Source organism: Pan paniscus, chromosome 10, assembly GCF_029289425.2.
Source record: "Pan paniscus chromosome 10, NHGRI_mPanPan1-v2.0_pri, whole genome shotgun sequence".
Classification (NCBI taxonomy): Eukaryota; Metazoa; Chordata; class Mammalia; order Primates; family Hominidae; genus Pan; species Pan paniscus.
The window spans coordinates 14372892-14390381 of record NC_073259.2 but is presented as its reverse complement, the minus strand read 5'-3'; the positions used below and the strand labels follow the sequence as shown (position 1 = coordinate 14390381).

At 46.0% G+C, this 17490-nt stretch overlaps 1 protein-coding gene and 1 long non-coding RNA gene across 7 annotated transcripts in view; one reads left to right on the top strand and one right to left on the bottom strand.

The window, feature by feature from the left end:
* The window catches only part of LOC134728429 (uncharacterized), a 59235-nt gene extending 51686 nt beyond the window's left edge, over positions 1–7549 (top strand). Inside the window, exons 2-3 of the long non-coding RNA XR_010108805.1 lie at positions 4598–4973; positions 5545–7549. This is a non-coding gene — a long non-coding RNA (uncharacterized LOC134728429). The remainder of the gene's footprint in view (positions 1–4597; positions 4974–5544) is intronic.
* A2ML1 (alpha-2-macroglobulin like 1) overlaps positions 1–17490 on the bottom strand; it is a 55966-nt gene that overhangs the window by 16087 nt on the left and 22389 nt on the right. For all 6 annotated transcript variants that reach the window (XM_057299375.1, XM_057299373.2, XM_055095361.2 and 3 more), the window contains 16 exons: positions 17357–17417; positions 16668–16813; positions 15183–15332; positions 13962–14156; positions 13118–13208; positions 12603–12717; positions 10871–11099; positions 10547–10673; positions 8624–8745; positions 8042–8093; positions 7282–7365; positions 5535–5711; positions 5285–5366; positions 4772–4928; positions 1914–1988; positions 1572–1734 (listed from right to left, as the gene is read on the bottom strand). In XM_057299375.1, the coding sequence (XP_057155358.1) occupies positions 1572–1734; positions 1914–1988; positions 4772–4928; positions 5285–5366; positions 5535–5711; positions 7282–7365; positions 8042–8093; positions 8624–8745; positions 10547–10673; positions 10871–11099; positions 12603–12717; positions 13118–13208; positions 13962–14156; positions 15183–15332; positions 16668–16813; positions 17357–17417 (2026 nt within the window). The remainder of the gene's footprint in view (positions 1–1571; positions 1735–1913; positions 1989–4771; positions 4929–5284; positions 5367–5534; positions 5712–7281; positions 7366–8041; positions 8094–8623; positions 8746–10546; positions 10674–10870; positions 11100–12602; positions 12718–13117; positions 13209–13961; positions 14157–15182; positions 15333–16667; positions 16814–17356; positions 17418–17490) is intronic.

Here is a 17490-nt window from a genome sequence, read left to right as displayed (position 1 = left end):
ATAAATGTTCCTGCCTCCAGCAATTACATGAAAACCACCCTTGTTAATTTATCAGTTTTGATGCTAATGGAAATAGGTAAATAGAAGCTTCTTATAAGAATCTCTGTGTTTGGGGGCAATTTTTGTTTGCTTACAGTTTTATGAATTTTTCAGCATTTATTTTATTTAATCAAAGATTTAGGCCGGGTGTGGTGGCTCACACCTGTAGTCCAGCACTTTGGGAGGCCGAGGCGGGTGGATCACCTGAGGTCGGGAGTTTGAGACCAGCCTGACCAACATGGAGAAACCCCAACTCTACTAAAAATACAAAATTAGCCAGGCATGGTGGCGCGTGCCTGTAATCCCAGCTACTTGGGAGGCTGAGGCAGGAGAATCATTTGAACCTGGGAGGCGGAGTTTGCGGTGAACCGAGATTGCGCCAATGCACTCCAACCTGGGCAACAAAACAAGAGCGAAACCCGGTCTCAAAAAAAAATTTTTTTTAACATTTTAAGTAGAATAAAAATGGCAGAGTATATGAAAGAATTCTGAGAAACCATGAAGAAATGCTAATGAGGCCAACTGTATGAAACATGTTTAGAAGGCAGTCCAACAGAATGAGACCAAAAGAAACCTCTGTGACAGCCAAGATGACAGATAATGGATAACTTGAAAAAAAATAAATAACAAATGAGAAGACTGTAAGTTAGAAGACTAATTAAACAGAATTTTAGAGATAATAAGTAACCACAGAAGGGCAATCTAATTGGAAGAACATAACAGGAAACATGTGAGCTTGCAATACAAGATAATGGAAAAGAGATCATCACAATAAACCAATATACGGTGGAACAGGTGTATTTAACCCATTGTCTCGGACACACATTTCATGACTGGAGTTGCTTAGACACAAGAGAAAAAACTATCTGACCCCCTGTGAGAGGACAGCTCAGCCATGACGCTCATATAAATGAAGGCTGAGACTGCACTTCTGCCTGGAAGAATAATTTTAAATACACAGCCAGATAAATGAAATGCATTAACATTTTATTTACAAGATCTGTCATACTTCAAATAGTATTCTAAATATATTTAAAGTGGTCCAGGCCAGGTGCAATGGCTCACGCTTGTAATTCAGCACTTTGGGAGGCCAAGAGGGGCGGATCACTTGAGGTCAGGATTCTGAGACCAGCCTGGCCAACATGGTGAAACCCCTCTCTACTAAAAATACAAAGATTAGCCAGTGTGGTGGCGGGCACCTGTAATCCCAGCTACTCGGGAGGCTGAGGCAGGAGAATCACTTGAACCCAGGAGGCAAAGGTTGCAGTGAGCCAAGATTGCACCACTGCACTCCAGCCTGGGTGACAGAGCAAGACTCCATCTCAAAAAGAAAAGAAAAAAAAGTATAAAAATGCCCTTTGAGCACTTGCGTGTGTTTCTCACAAACCTCCCAACAATAATTTGATGACTTAATAACTGTTACTAAAATGAATCCTAGAGTACATGTGTGGGACAGAGGTTACTAGGGAGATTACGGATAACTCACAGCTTATGTTCACAATTTCAAAGAACTCTCAACAGGACCAACATACCTGAGATGATAGCCTGTTGATCTAACTGTTTAAGGAGAATGTTTCTGATGTCCATTTCCCCAGCCAGGGAGAAAATGTAAGCCAACAGGGCCTGTGTGTAGAGGTTGGTCGTGGAGGTGGCCGAATTCTTGAGACACCGTAGACCCTGACTCACCATTGGGTCCTAAAAAGTGAAGATGAAGACTATAACTCATAAGGCATTCCTTTAAAAATGGCAAGTAATCAGGAAATCATCTTATCCTTCTTGACCTTAAAAGGGTGACTAGAGACAAAGATGGGCGAATGTCTCTAGGAATACGCATGAGAAGGAGGGTATCAAGAGGAGGAGCCAGGAGAACTTACATCTACGTCCTTTCCCATCTCCAGCAATGCAGCTGTGACATACGCAGTCAAGGAGACCTCATCATCAACACCACCCTAGAGGCAAACAGGGAGACAGTGAGTCAGGGCAGCAGGCAGCAGCTGCAAGAATTATGTGCAGATTGCAAAACAGCCTCCCCTCTGAATAGATGAATAATTTTTAAAAAGGAAAAAGAAAAGAAAGCTCTTCTTTCCACAGGCTTTCTGCAGCTCCAAGCCTCCAGGACACACAAAGAGGGAACAGTTTGGACTTCATAACTGCACAGCCTTAAACAGCCTGCAGGAGGCAGCATGTGGACTTCAGCTGAGTGGGTATTTAAGAAACCCAACAGAAGGAGTTAGGAAGGATAAGAGGTTTAAAGAAGGGAGGAATAAGGAGAGAATCTGCTGCAGCACCGCATCTGAGCCTCCTCACATGCAGCTCCCCTCAAGCAGCACGATACCCAGCCCTTCTCCAGCAGAGATTAGGTGAGACCTTCCCTGCTTATCGCCTTTCCCAGAAACAGCTAAGCAAATTTTTAAAAATATCTACTCAAATTATTATCGTCATTCTATAAATAAGAAAACAAACACTTAACAAGATTAAATAGCCTGTGGTCACGCACAGTGGTTTATGCCTATTATCCCAGCTTGAGGCCAAGTCGGTGGGGAGGATCGCTTGAGCTCAGGAGTTTGAGGCCAGCCTGGGCAACACGGTAAAACCCCAACTCTACAAAACCTGCAAAAATTAGCCAGGTGTGGTGGCACGTGGATCCGTGGTCCCAGCTATTCAGGAAGCTAAAGTAGGAGGATCATCTGAGCCCGGGGAGGTCAAGGCTGCAGTGAGCCATGATCGTGCCACTGCACTTCAGCCTGGGTGACAGAGTGAGAGCCTGTCTCAAAAAAATGAATAAGTAAATAAATAAAAAGATTAAATAGCTTGCTCACGGTTACATGGCTCATCTGCAGCAGGACTGGAATTTGAACCCAGGACATTTAACTCTGGAGCTCATGTGCCAAACCACTAACCTTGGCTACACAGAGGATGGATTTCTCAATGGACTGGCCTGCTCTCGTAAGAAAGTAGGAAGAGGCTGGGCACGCATAGGTCACGCTTGTAATCCCAGCACTTTGGGAGGTCAAGGCGGGTGGATCACTTGAGGCCAGGAGTTCAAGACCAGCCTGGCCAACATGGTGAAACCCCATCTCTACTAAAAATACAAAAAGTAGCCAGGCATGGTGGCACATGCCTGTAGTCCCAGCTGCTCAGGAGGCTGAGATCACTTGAACCGAGGAGGTAGAGGTTGCAGTGAGCTGGGATTGTGCAACTACACTCCAGCCTGTACAACAGAGTAAGACTCTTGTCTCAAGAAAAAAAGAAAAGAAAAGAAAAAGGGAAAGAAGGAAGAATACCTCTGAGATCTTGTTCTAGTCAAGTCCTTTATCTTAGTAGAGACAGGGTTTCAGACTGGTCTCTAATTCCTGACCTCATGATCCACCCGCCTCAGCCTCCCAGAGTGCTGGGATTACAGGCATGAGCCACTGTACCTGGCCCCCACGCATATTTCATACAGTGTATAAGAGAAGAAGAAGACAAAAACTTAGGGGAGACTAATAAGATCCTGCAGAGGAAGACTAATGAATCCTATAAATAGATTTTTTTTTTTTAACACTCAAGATTTTTAATCCTTGCCCTGGAATAGCAATGTAAGTGATTTCTCTGGAAAAGTTTATACAAGTCTTTCTTGCACTGAGTGTGTCCTGAATTGAACAAGTTATCCTGCAGGATCTACGCCTTGCCCTGTGCTTGGGACAGGTACAGACAAGGTAGTGAACAGAAGAGAGCAGTGCCTCTGGAGTGCAACTGCCTGGTTCAAATCTCAGTCCTGCCACTTATTAGCATGCACCTTGGGCAATTTACTTAGTCTCCATGGCTTAGTTACTTCATCTGTAAAATGGGATTAATAATGGCATACCAATACCTAGCTCATTGATTTGTTGTAAACATGAAATAATATCAAATAAACCACGTGCCTAGAACAGTGCCCAATAGAGTAAACTTCTTACAAAAGACGTTGGGCCGCCTGCTAGTCCTCACCACAGGAAATGGCTTTCCCAGATGGATTTGGTGACACAGTAAGAGGCCCAGAGATCTTTTAGTCCGGTAGTCTCAAATTTCAGTGTGTATCAGCATCATCAGGAGAGTTTTGTTAAAACACAAATTTCTGGCCCACCCTCCCAGAGTTTCTCATTCAGTAGGTGTGGGCTGGGAGTCAGAATCTGCGTTTCCAACAAGTTCCCAGGTGATGCCAATGCTCCTGATCTGGGAACTATGCTTTGAGAACCATGTTCCAGTCCACATTCTCTTTTTTTTTTTTGAGGCAGGGTCTCACTCGGTCACCCAGGTTGGGGTGCAGTGGTGCAATCACGGCTCACTGCAGGCTCGACCTCCTGGGTTCAAGTGATCCTCCGACCTCAACCACCCAAGTAGCTGGGACTACAGGCATGCACTAACAAGCCTGATTAATTTTTCATATTTTTTTTGTAGAGATGGGGTTTCACCATGTTGCCCAGGGTGGTCTCAAACTCCTGGGCCCAAACGATCTGCCCGCCTCGGCCTCCCAAAGTGCTGGGATTACAGGCATGAGCCACTGCACCCAGGCTTCATCTGTATTCTCATTCTACAGACATGAAAACTGAGGCCCAGACCAGCTAAGCATTTTGATCACGGTCACCCAGAGCCACAGTGGAGACCAGGAGAAAACTGATTCCCAGGCCAGTGCTCTTTTGCTTCTACTCGGTCAGAGGTGTGAGGTCCTTCGAGACAGTGGTCAGCTGCAGGCTCCTGGACAGATCCGCACCTTCATAGCTGTGTGAAGGAGATTTCCCACATTGGCATAGCAGCCACTGGGGAGCTGGTTTCCTGCCATCCACTTGAGAGCATCCTGGATGTTCTTGGGATCAATGAAGATGAATTTCTGAGCTTGGCCAAAGCATTTTGTGACAAACGCTGTCAGCCTACATGGGTAAAGAGGAAAATATGGCATGAAGAGGAATTTCCAGGTGAGGGTGCAATCATTTCTTCATTTATTTGGGTGTATACTTCCAGAAGGGGAGCTGAGGGAACATATGCCATAGCAGGCCTAGAAAAGAGAGGCATTAATGGGCACCAATGAGGACAAGAACAGGGAGGCACAAGCTCAGGAAGATCAAGGGACTTGACCATCCATGAGGGTGAAATAAACAGTATTAAAGAGGTAGAAGACTGAGTGCAAGAAGGAAAGGGGTTAAGGGGAGAGGTAGTGGAATAGTTCCAGAGGGCTCAGGAATTATGCTCTGGAGTACAGAACTCATTGGGAATTGGGTGATATTACCATGTGTTTCCATTTCCATCTCGCTCCCCAAAGGCACTGTATGAGCCATTGCTGTGTTTGTACATCAGCTCCTTCTGGTACCCTGGGAAGCCAAATGTGGTTTCAGATCACAGCGACAACTTCAGAAAACACCCCCATGCTTTTCAAGGATATGGGACACTTGAGGGGCTGGAATTCCCTGTATCTTATCAATCTGTCGTAGGGCCTAGTGGAGGAGAGTGTTCAAGAAAGAAAGACTGAACCAACTTACCTATTTCCAGGAAACTCACTGCCCGAGACCTTATCTCCTCCGTCAGCAGCCCTGCCTTCTCCAGGTACTGCAAGACATAGATGATGGGAGCAAACAAGACCATGTTCTGCTCGCCACAGCCACTGGGCATCTGCACCAGACCATCCAGGTTCTGCAGGGCTGTGCCCATAATGTCTCCTGGGATCCAAAAGGAGAGAGAGAAGGTGGGGGTACAGAGAAGAAGGGACCCTCTAAGAGTTATCATCATTCACTGAACAAACATGTATTAGCTATCATGTAATAAGTACCTACTATGGGCCGGGCGTGGTGGCTCACGCCTGTAATTCCAGCAGTTTGGGAGGCCAAGGAGGGTGGATCACCTGAGGTCAGGAGTTCGAGACCAGCCTGACCAACATGGACAAACCCTGTCTCTACTAAAAATACAACAACAAAAAAAGTACCTACTGTGTGTCCTGGGAAGACCACCGTAAATCAAACTCAGTCTCTACCCTCAAAAAAACTCACAGAGGAGCAAACCATTACAACACATTACAATTTTTATTCATTAAAAACAATTTTAATACAGTACTACAATATCATACGGGATATGTACGAGATGCTAGGGGACACAGAGAGGCACATAAGCTATCTAAGAGAGTTCAGGGCTTTTAAGAAGACATGTCACTGAACTGATGAGTGATGTGACAAAACTTAGAACACTTAGGATCAATATCTAAGTTCCTCTACCACTGCATGTACGTTCCTCGCCCTCCAAATCACCAAGTTTCTCTAAAACACAGTTCTGACACTCTTTTCCAAGTTGTCACTGACCCCTTCATATACTTCCCAAGCCAGCGAACCTGACATAAGTGACTCATTAACATCTGCATTGTAGCCAACAAGCTCAATTCAATCTATAAATGTGTCCTGAATGTCAACTATGTTGCAGGAACTGTACTAGGAACACAAAAGAAAAAGATGTGGCCCTTCCTCTTCAGGAGCCCCCAACCAGTGTGGAAGACAGATATAGACAGTGAACTCTAATACAATAAGATAAGCGCTATGTCAGACTTATACGAATAAAATAGACAAAACAGAGACACTGTGACTGCAAAGGATCTCAATAGAGGGTGAGGGAGTAAAGAAAGAGCCTAACATTCATAGGGCTCCTACTACATGCTAGATATTGTGCTGGGGACTTTCTATTGCATTTAATCTTTACACCAGTCTGAGAGGTAGGTTATTATCACTGTTTTACAGAAGAGGAAAGAAGGCCCAGAACTGTTCACTAACTTGTTCAGGGTCACATGGCTATTAAATGACAGGTTAGATATGATTTCTAAGTTCATGCTTTTCAACCCACTTCCTCCCTTGCTCAAAACAGTAAGTGTGCTGCCTATTGTAAATATGGTTGTATCTTCCCTAAACTATACCCAAATTCCTCATTTTTAAAAATGGTTGCTGCAAATATTCTGTTTTCCCTTCACCCAATTTATAGACTGTCTAAACCTAAATACGTATCAAGCATCAGCGACCTTAACTTCTTCCTACCCTGACTCCCTTCCATTTTTAACTAGAGTACAAGTCTAATCCCATCTGTACTGTTGCCTACACTGTATTTCCCTCCAATATAAAATACGCTCTTTTTCCTTCATCACTTGTTATTAGTCACACTCTCCAGATAGGTCCGCATGTCCCGCCCCACTCCACACCTTTGCAGCCTCCATTCGCCTTTTCCTTTCTGAGTCAAGAATCTCTAACTGCTTACCCAGAACCGTAACATAAGCCTTGGTCGAGTCAGGAACAACATCCACTGGGAGCTCCAGGGAGACAGATTCAGATGCCACCTTTCCTGTGAGAGGCAGAAAAAAAGGTGACACAATAGAAGATGGGGAATGGCAGGGGTTCTCAAGACAAAATTGTAGAAGAACTTTCTATAATCCAGGGATTTCTGTACTTGGTGCTTTCTCTGGGATGCAGAAAGCACTGGGTACTATTCATAGTGATCTTGCTGAAAATAAATTCCACAGAGAGTCATCATCGTGCTGCACACTTTCTCTTCTTCCTCCTGCCTCCCAGTAATCAGCCCCATGAGGAATGGCACTTCAGACTCTCCTATTCCTTCTGGTACTATGCATTCCTCCTTTTGCCTATGAAAATCTCCTGCTGCCAGGTGCAGTGGCTCACGCCTGTAATCCCAGCACTTTGGGAGGCCAAGGCAGGAGGATCACAAGATCAGGAGTTCGAGACCAGCCTGGCCAATATGGTGAAACCCCATCTCTACTAAAAATACAAAAATTAGCCAGGCATGGTGGCATGTACCTGTAGTCCCAGCTACTCAAGAGACTAAGGCAGTAGAATCACTTGAACCCGGGAGGCAGAGGTTGCAATGAGCTGAAATCGTGCCACTGCAATCCAGCCTGGACGACGGAGCGAGACTCCGTCTCAAAAAAAAAAAAAAAATGAAAAGAAAATCTCCTGCCCTCTAAGGGAATTGTCACCACCAATCCTGCTCTGAGTCCACCCACCTTTTGGGCACAGCAATGAGCTGTGTGTCTTCTCCACCAGGACTCCCTCAGGCTGCGATGAAGAGAGACACAGATAAAAACAACAAAGATGAACCTCAGGAGGGATGGCACTAAAGGAAAGGGAAGGGAGGCCCCTCGCTGTGCCCCCAGGGCTTCCCTCAGAACTGCAGACAAGAGCTTCTCGCTGAAGCTTAGAAGAACTCTGCGTCAACCCAAGGATGGGCCCTTTCTGTAAAGTTCTTTCTGGGCAAGTGCTAGAGCCAAAGACACATTTAGGCAACTTCTAAGAGGCAAGATTGACAATGGGCTTCATGATGGGACGAAAAAGGCAGCTATTGATGAAGACAGACATTTTAATTAGGGAAACTAACATTCATTGAGTGCCTATGAGGTGCCAGGTTTTAGGTGCTTTCATAGGCCGTGGGTGTGGATTAGGCAAATGTTCAAGGGGCCAGGGAAGGAGAAAGTTGAAGCTGCCTGGTTGGACTGGAGTACAGTTGCTGTGAGAGACTAACTCACAGCAAGACGAGATGCTGAGCATCCCTCGGTTGGTTGCTGTCTCTACCAATGGAGAAAACTCACTTTGACGAGAACTGGCTTGATGAGCGTGTCACTTTGGCCCTTTTGGGGAACAAACCCCTTCTGGCCCCCACATGGTTCATTGCTGTCCAGAATCTTTGTACTAATAGTAAAGTTAATGTGACCTGAGAGAAAGAAGAAGGGAAGCCATTAGCCCTATTGCCAGAGGTACCAGTGAGGTCCATTCCCATTTGGGTCAGCATTTCTGAAACTTTAATGGGGATCTTGCAACAGTGCAAACTCTGCTGCCATAGACCTGGGGTGGGGCCCATATTCTGCATTTCTAACAAGCTCCCAGGTGATGCCAGAGAGGCTGTCCAGTGTGGTAGGTAACCTCTAAGGGCCCTCAGAGATCCCTGCATCCTGATATTTACATCCATTGAGTGTGAGCTGGATTGAGTGACTCACTTCTGTTAAAGAGAACAGGGTGAAAGTAATGACTCTTCTGGGATTAGGTTACAAAAAAGACTGCAGCTTCCATCTTGGGTGCACCCCTTTTCTCAAACTGCTTGCTCTGGGGAAGACAGCTGTTGTGTGATGAGGCAGCCCAGCAGAGAGATTCATGTGATGAGATACTGAGTGAGGCCCCTAGCCAAAAGCTGAGGTCAAGAACTGTGTCCTTCAGTCTAGCAGCCTGTGAGGATCAGAGACTTTGGGATGAGCTTGAAAAATCAATCCTCTCCTAGTTGAGTCTTCAGATGAAACCACAGTCCTGACTGACAGCTTGATTGCAACCTCATGAGATACCTTGAGCCAGAGGTACCCAGCTAAGCTGCACCCAGATTAATGACCCATAGAATCTGTTTGATAATGTTTGTCCTTTTATGACACTTAAGTTTTACAATAATTTGTCAAGCAACATGAGATAACTCATACATATGAAAATCAAACTTTGAGTTGCAAGGATTTAATCTATGAGTGACTGACATCCCATAGGGTTGGGGGTGAGGATTAAACAAGTTAAAGCTGTGGTGACTCATTCTTGTAATCCCAGTACTTTGGAAGGGTGAGGCGGGAGAATCACTTGAACACAGGAGTTTGAGAACAGCCTGGGCAACAGAGCAAGACCCCTTCTCTGCCAACTGAATTAGCCAGGCATGGTGGTGGCATGAGCCTATAGTCCCAGCTACTCTGGAGGCCTAGGTGAGAGGATCGCTTGAGCCTGGGAGGTTGAGGCTGCAGTGAGCAATGACCACACCGCTGTACTCCAGCTTAGGTGACAGAGTAAGATCTTGTCTCTCTAAAAAAAAATAAAAGGCCAGGCGCAGCGGCTCATGCCTATAATCCCAGCACTTTGGGAGGCCGAGGCAGGCAGGTCACCTGAGGTCAGGAGTTTGAGACCAGCCTGGCCAACATGGCAAAACCCCACCTCTACTAAAAGTACAAAAATTAGCCGGGTAGGGTGGCACGCGACTGTAATCCTAGCTACTTGGGAGGCTTGGCAGGAGAATCACTTGAACCCAGGAGGTGGAGGTTGCAGTAAGCCCAGATTGCACCACTGCACTCCAGCCTGGGCAACAGAGCGAGACTTCCTCTCAAAAATAAATAAATAAAATAAAAATTAATTAATCAATCAATTTAATGAGTTAATATACGTAAAGCAGTTAGAATAGTGCCTGGCCCAGGGACTCTTATAGTAAGTCCTTGATTAGTTACATGACCATGTATTCCTTGTCCAGCTATAAATATTAAAAGCTCTCCCTTTCACACTCAAAATATTCCGGTTTGAACAAATTTGTTTGGTCACCTATCAAAGAGTGTTTGTGTATTGACTTATAACAGCCTTAGGAGGGAGAAAAATAGAGGTAAATAAAACAAAGAGGGAGGAGGAAGCAAAGCAGATGTGGCAGAGGAAAAGAGTGAGTGCTCAGTCACTGGTCTTCTGCTGCTGGCTTTCCTCGCCCATCTACCACTTCCCTCTCTTACCCAATCTGACAGCTGTGATGTTCCAGTGGTGGGTTTTTGCTTCATCAGCACAGAGACAACAGGAGGTCTGAGAATCTGCCCATGATTCTAGCTGGTACTCATGCGATTTAGCCAGGTCAGTCTGAACCTACGGAGGATGTTTAAGAGACAAAGGGTACAAACAAAGGAGGTAGCGCATAGAGGCCTGGGGAAACCTGGGGGCTGAGACGCCGACATCTCCTCTCTTTCCCAGGGAAAATTGGGATGCTTCCAATTTAGAGACAAACTTATGGGGGAGGTGTGATTCCAGGGCTGACACCTGATTCCTGTATCCCCAGCTCTCACCCTGATGCAATCCTTTAGGTAATTGAAGATGGTGGCAGTAAGACGAAAGGATTCCCCACGGACTACTGAGTAAGGGAGAGTCAGGTCAACAAAGAACGGCTTGAAAGCAGTTAGTCCAACAGTGGGTGAAAGCCCGAAGCCTCTTGATTGGGAAGTGCAGAAACTCATTGCCTTCCACTCGGTGATGGCGTCAGGAACTGTGACGTGGACTGCCTCCTTCCCCGAGTTACTGTGAAAACACAAGGACCAACATGAGGCAGAGGTAGCATGGGGCAAGGAGAACATTTGTGAATTAAGCCACAAATTCGGTGGGGTGTGCTGGCTCACACTTGTAATCCCAGCTCTTTGAGAGGCTGAGGTGAGCAGATAGCTTCAGCCCAGCAGTTTGAGGCCAGCCTGGGAAACATAGCAAGACCCCATTTCTACCAAAAATTTAAAAATTAGCCAGGTGTGGTGGTGCATGCCTGTGGTCGCAGCTACTTAGGAGGCTGAGGCAGGAGGATTGCTTGAGCCCAGGAGTTTGAGGCTGCAGTGAGCTATGATTGCACCACTGCACTCCAGCCTGGGTGACAGGGCAAGACCCTGTCCAAAAAAAAAAAAAGCTACAAATTCATCTGCAGAAGTAAAATTGTTATTGTTATTGTGTGGGGAGAAGTAAAGAGGCAACTGAACAGGTGAGTCTCAGTGTGAGTGAGGCTGCACTCATACGGAGGAGGGGGACTATGGTGGGGAGTCGGGGTGGGCATCTCTGTGCAAGCACATCTGACAGGGAGGCTGGTGCCCTCTGAGTCTGAGGATGCGTGTTCTCAGGGCTTGTCAAAACAGACATGCAAGCAGTGGGCAAAAATTGATGTCAATATGTACCTTTAAATGTGTGTGGTTCTGCAGTGAGAACACAGGGCCTGCAATGTGTGAGTGTGGAATTGTGTGGATTTGTTTTGAGTGGTTGTATATGAATGCATGAAGAATTCAGGTAGGCCGGGCACAGTGGCTCACACCTGTAATCCCAACACTTTGGGAGGCCAAGGCGGGTGGATCACTTGAGACCAGGAGTTCAAGACTAGCCTGGCCAACATAGCAAAACCCTGCCTCTACTAAAAATACAAAACTTAGCCAGGTGTGGTGGCATGTGCCTATAGTCCCAGCTACTTGGGAGGCTGAGGCACAAGAATTGCTTGAACCTAGGAGGTTGAGGCCTACAGTGAGCCAAAATCATGCCACTGCACTCCAGCCTGGGTGACAGAGCAAGACTCTGTCTCAAAAAAAAAAAGAAAAAAAGAATTCCGGAAAATAAATAAATTCCCACACCCCATCAAGCTTTCTTTGCTTAAGATTTAGATCCATTAGGAATGCGTCTGATTCTGAGTTTTCTACAGGCTCTACATTGCAGAATCTTACTGTTTTTTTTCTGGGTTTGTTGTTGTTGTTGATTTTGAGAAGGGTTTTGCTCTATCACCCAGGCAGGAGTGCAGCAATGTGATCTTGCTTCACTGCAGCCTCCACCTCCCAGACTCAAGTGATCCTTCCACCTCAGCCTCCCAAGTAGGACACAACTACCATCTGGCTATTTTTTTTTATTTCTTTTGTAGAGACAGAAGCTCATTATGTTGCCCAGGCTGGTCTTGAACTTCTGGTCTCAAGTGATCCTCCCTCCTCAGCCTCCCAAAGTGCTGGGATTACAGGCGTGAGCCACGCACCTGGCCCTTTACTGTACTTTTGAGTCATCACTTACCCAATAGGAAACAGATCCCAGAGCCAGGTCTCTGGGAAGTACTGGCGGACCTGAGAATCCTCTGCTTGATGTAAAGGAGTTGATGACTCAAAAGCCTCTGGATGACCACCGCCTGCTGATGAAATTGAGAATACGAAAACTTTAGGAAACAGGAGACTTCTTGTTGTGACATAAATTGGGATGGAGGGATTACTAGAAAGAAATTTAGAGGGAAGCAGAGAACATCCAGTCAGAGGCAAGGAGGAAGGACCAAAGAGGAACTAACTAGTCACAAAGGCCATCGAGGGAAGTGATAGCCAAGGAGGTTTGGCCAGGGAATGGATACATAAGCTTCAGGCTTCAAAAGCTCTCCCCAGAGACAGAACCCTTGGGAAACTGTCCTGCATCTGTGACCCACAACCCATTAGCATTCTTGGGCTAGAGACTCAGTGCAAGAACAGGAGGCAAGAGGAAATCTGCAGAGTTCCAGGACTGTTAACATCTCAGAGAATCCACAGACCACAGAGGTGGCTTACCACCCATAGCAGTGCTGTATTCTGGAGATCTGTGACTGCAATCTACTGGCTTCTTGATTTTGGCATTGGACAGTATTTTCAGGCCCACGTCCTGATAGGCATCAGAGAAATAAGTATTAAGGTGGTCCCTTCCCCAACTACAAGGGCTACTGCCCAGGAATTCCACCATCAAAGAGTTGAAACAAAACATTCTTTTTGAATTAATGGTGAACCTGGGTGTTCTTACCTGAAACTCAGCCACTGAGGCTGGTTGGCTTCTGTTCCAGCTAGCATGAAAGGCTTTCAGTTAAACTTATTTCATCATTACATACATTTAATGGTTCTTCCAAATATTATTCACTATGTCCTTATTACTTGACTTACGCTCTGAACATGCTGAGGGTAGGGACCATATCAGCGTACTCAATTCAACAAAAATACAATGAGCATTATGAAGGGTCAGGCATTAGAAAGAATACAAAGATGAACAAGACCTAGTTCCTGACCTCAGGGACCTCCTGGTCAGACTTGGGTCACACAGCATCCCAAATCCTGCTCATAGAATAGGTGCAAATTATTTTTTATAATAATGATAAGAGACCTCTGGTCTACCTTCCCTAATTTTTCCCTCCTGATTGATCTCATGGAAATCAGTGTTTGGGGACAACAAAAAGAGGAAGACTAGGATGGACATCTTCTTCAAGCATAAGGGCCAACAGAGGCGACCTTACACGTCAGAATTCTTTCAAGATTTTGTTCCCATCAGTGCCCATATGAGTCTCTCTGCTTTCTTAGATATGAACTTTCCTTTGCCCCTTCCCACCACCATCTTTCCCATAAGAACAAAATGGTTAAGAAGACCTACCCGGAAAAAGCTGAAAAGGTCCGTGCCTTCAGAGAACCAGGGCCTCCACATAACGGAACGCTGGCTCGAATGCCCTTGGGGCATTGGGTCAATGAGGGGCTGAGGAAAGTCCCATGGGCCAGACACTGGACACTGATCATACTCAGCCACTTGATAGGGGTAGTGACCATACCAGAATGGAAACATCCCATAGACCTGGGACAAGAGGGGGAGAGGAAATAAAGCATTGATATAGTGACATCAGTTGAGAAACTTCTCTCAGATTCTGGTGCTCAGTTCACTACTCCTGTATCATTTCTCTTTATTACTTCAGAATTATTTTTATATGTATTCTGTCATGATTACCTTTCTCACTGTCTAAAACTTTAACCTCTATCTCACCTATTTTTTCATAATCCTATCCCCTATTTCATTCTCTTTCTTGTTTTTTTTTGAGACGGAGTCTTGCTCTGTCACCCAGGTTGGATGCAGTGGGACGATCTCGGCTCACTGCAACCTCTGCCTCCCGGGTTCACGCAATTCTCCTGCCTCAGCCTCCTGAGTAGTTGGGATTACAGGCATGCGCCACCATGCCTGGCTAATTTTTGTATTTTTAGTAGAGACAGGGTTTCACCATGTTGGTCAGGCTGGTCTTGAACCCCAGACCTCAGGTGATCTGCCTGCCTTGGTCTCCTTAAGTTCTGGGATTACAGGCTCATTCTCTTTTCTTGTCTCTGCATTCATACTAACCATGCCTTTCTCTTATCCTTTCTTTTTTTGTTTTTGTTTTTGAGACAGAGTTTCACTCTTGTTGCCCAGGCTGGAGGGCAATGATGCGATCTCGGCTTACTGCAACCTCCGCCTCCTGGGTTCAAGTGATTCTCCTGCCTCAGCCTCCCCAGGATTACAGGCATGCGCCACCACGCCCAGTTAATTTTTTTTTTTTTTTTTTTTTGGATTTTTAGTAGAGACAGAGTTTCTCCATGTTGGTCAGGCTGGTCTCGAACTCCCAACCTCAGGTGATCTGCCGGCCTCGGCCTCACAAAGTGCTGGGATTACAGGCGTGAGCCACCGTGCCCAGCCCTCTTAACCTTTCTAACTTCATTTTCACACCAGCCTTTTTACCGCCTTATGGCAGTGCATTATTTCCCTAAGACTTTCTCTCCCCTGCCTGAAACCTACCTCTTAATTGTCTTCTCCATCAACTCCCTCCTCCCACTCTGTCAGCAGACAGTTACTCACAGAGCGGTTGCTCAGCTCTCTGTCTGGCCTAAGCAGTAAGACACTCTCATCCACCGCCCGGAGCGCACACAGGGATCCGGGAGCTGCCTGCAGCTGCAGCTCCACTTCTGCTCCTGGAAGCTGCTGGGAGGGGGAGAAGCCAAGGGAAACCTGGGGAAGGGAAAGGTATAACTTGGGGATCAGGTCAGCCTGGAAAGGAGGGGAAACAACATAATTTGGGTCATCAGCAAATATGCCCCAGCTATGACATCCAACCCATTCTTTCACTTTTGTACTTATCTTTCTTTGTAAAGTCTAGCTCTTCAGGACGTGTATGCCGTGATAGAGTTGGGAAACGTGAGCAGCACAGTAGAAGGATAGAGAAAGTTTAGAAGACAAAAAGTAGAGAGAACATGTGGAATAACTATATAGAACATGTGGCTTCCCAGTATGGCTTTTTTTTTTTTTTTTAATAGAGACAGGGTCACGCCTGTAATCCCAGCACGTTGGGAGGCCAAGGCAGGTGGATGACCTGAGGTCAGGAGTTCAAGACCAGCCTGGCTAACATGGTGAAACCCCGTCTCTACTAAAAATACAAAAAAAAATAGCCAGGCATGATGGTGCATACTTGTAATCCCAGCTACTCGGGAGTCTGAGGCAAGAGAATCACTTGAACCCAGGAGGCAGAGGTTGCAGTGAGCCAAGATCGCACCATTGCACTCCAGCCTGGGCAACAAGAGCAAAGCTCTGTCTATAAAAAATAAAAAATGAAAAAAATAGAGAGACAGGGTCTCGCTTTGCAGCCTTGAACTCCTGGGCTCAAGCGATACTCCTGCTTCAGCCTTCCAACTAGCTGGGACTACAGGTATGCGTCACCACACCCAGCTAATTTTTTTTTTTTTTTTTTTGAGACAGAGTCTCACTCTGTCACTCAGGCTGGAGTGTAATGGTGTGATCTTTGCTCACTGCAACCTCCGTCTCCTGGGTTCATGCAATTCTCCTGCCTCAGCCTCCCAAGTAGCTGGGATTGCAGGCATCTGCCACCATGCTTAGCTAATTTTTGTATTTTTAGTAGAGATGGGATTTCACCATGTTGGCCAGGCTGGTCTTGAACTCCTGACATCAGTTGATCCACCCACCTCGGCCTCCCAAAGTGCCGCACACCCAGCTAATTAAAATTTTTTTTTGTACAGACAGGATCTTGCTATGTTGTCCAGGCTGGTCTTGAACCCTTGACCTAAAGAAATCCCTCTGCCTTGGCCTCCCAAAGCACTGGGATTACAGGAGTGAGCCACTGCACCTCAGCCAGCATGACTTCTTAAAAGAAAAAGTAGGAGAGAGATGGATTTCAACACAAACCCCAAACACTAAAGATATAAATATAATACAACATCCAATGTCAACACTATCTTCTTTCCCTGACCTGTCTCGTCTCCAACTACAGCACACATAAGATCTTTCTCTATGCCCAACTTTTGTCTTCACCCTTCTCCGCTATCATTTTACCTGATTGTCAAAGCACATCTCGACTGAGAACTGAATTTTGTCAGCTACAACACCTCCACTGGGGAAAATGGCATAGATCACCAGGGAAGGATCAGGGGCCAGTCTCGAAGTGAAGGTCAGTGAGAGAGAGAAGGAGCCTTTCAGTCCTGAAAGAGAAGAGGGAATATACAGGAAAATCAGAATGCACGTTCACCTACCAACGGCATCTAACCATATGTACTTTTCACTGAGCCAGTGCGGGCACCATGGTGCAAGTTACTTCTCATTTTTCTCTCTCCTGTGATGACTGTTAGTGCTCCAATTCCATTACTTCTGTGGATAAGAATTTTTTTTTTTTTTTTGAGACGGAGTCTCGCTCTGTCGCCCAGGCTGGAGTGCAGTGGCGCCATCTCGGCTCACTGCAAGCTCCGCCTCCCGGGTTCACGCCATTCTCCTGCCTCAGCCTCCTGAGTAGCTGGGACTACAGGTGCCCGCTACCATGCCCGGCTAATTTTTTTTTTGTATTTTTAGTAGAGACGGGGTTTCACCATGTTAGCCAGGATGGTCTCGATCTCCCGACCTCGTGATCCGCCCACCTCGGCCTCCCAAAGTGCTGGGATTACAGGCCTGAGCCACCGCGCCTGGCCAAGAATTGTTTTCTGGAATTTAAAAATATCCTGTTTGCTTCCGGGAAAAGCATGTACACTCACCTTTCTTCTTAGAGTTCAGGTGTTTCTGCCCCTCCATCACCAAACTTCCTTTCCCTATTAACTAAAGAAGAAAAGAAAAGAATCAACTGCACAGAAGTTACAGTAATTTCACCTTGGACCAACTTCTAGAGCAT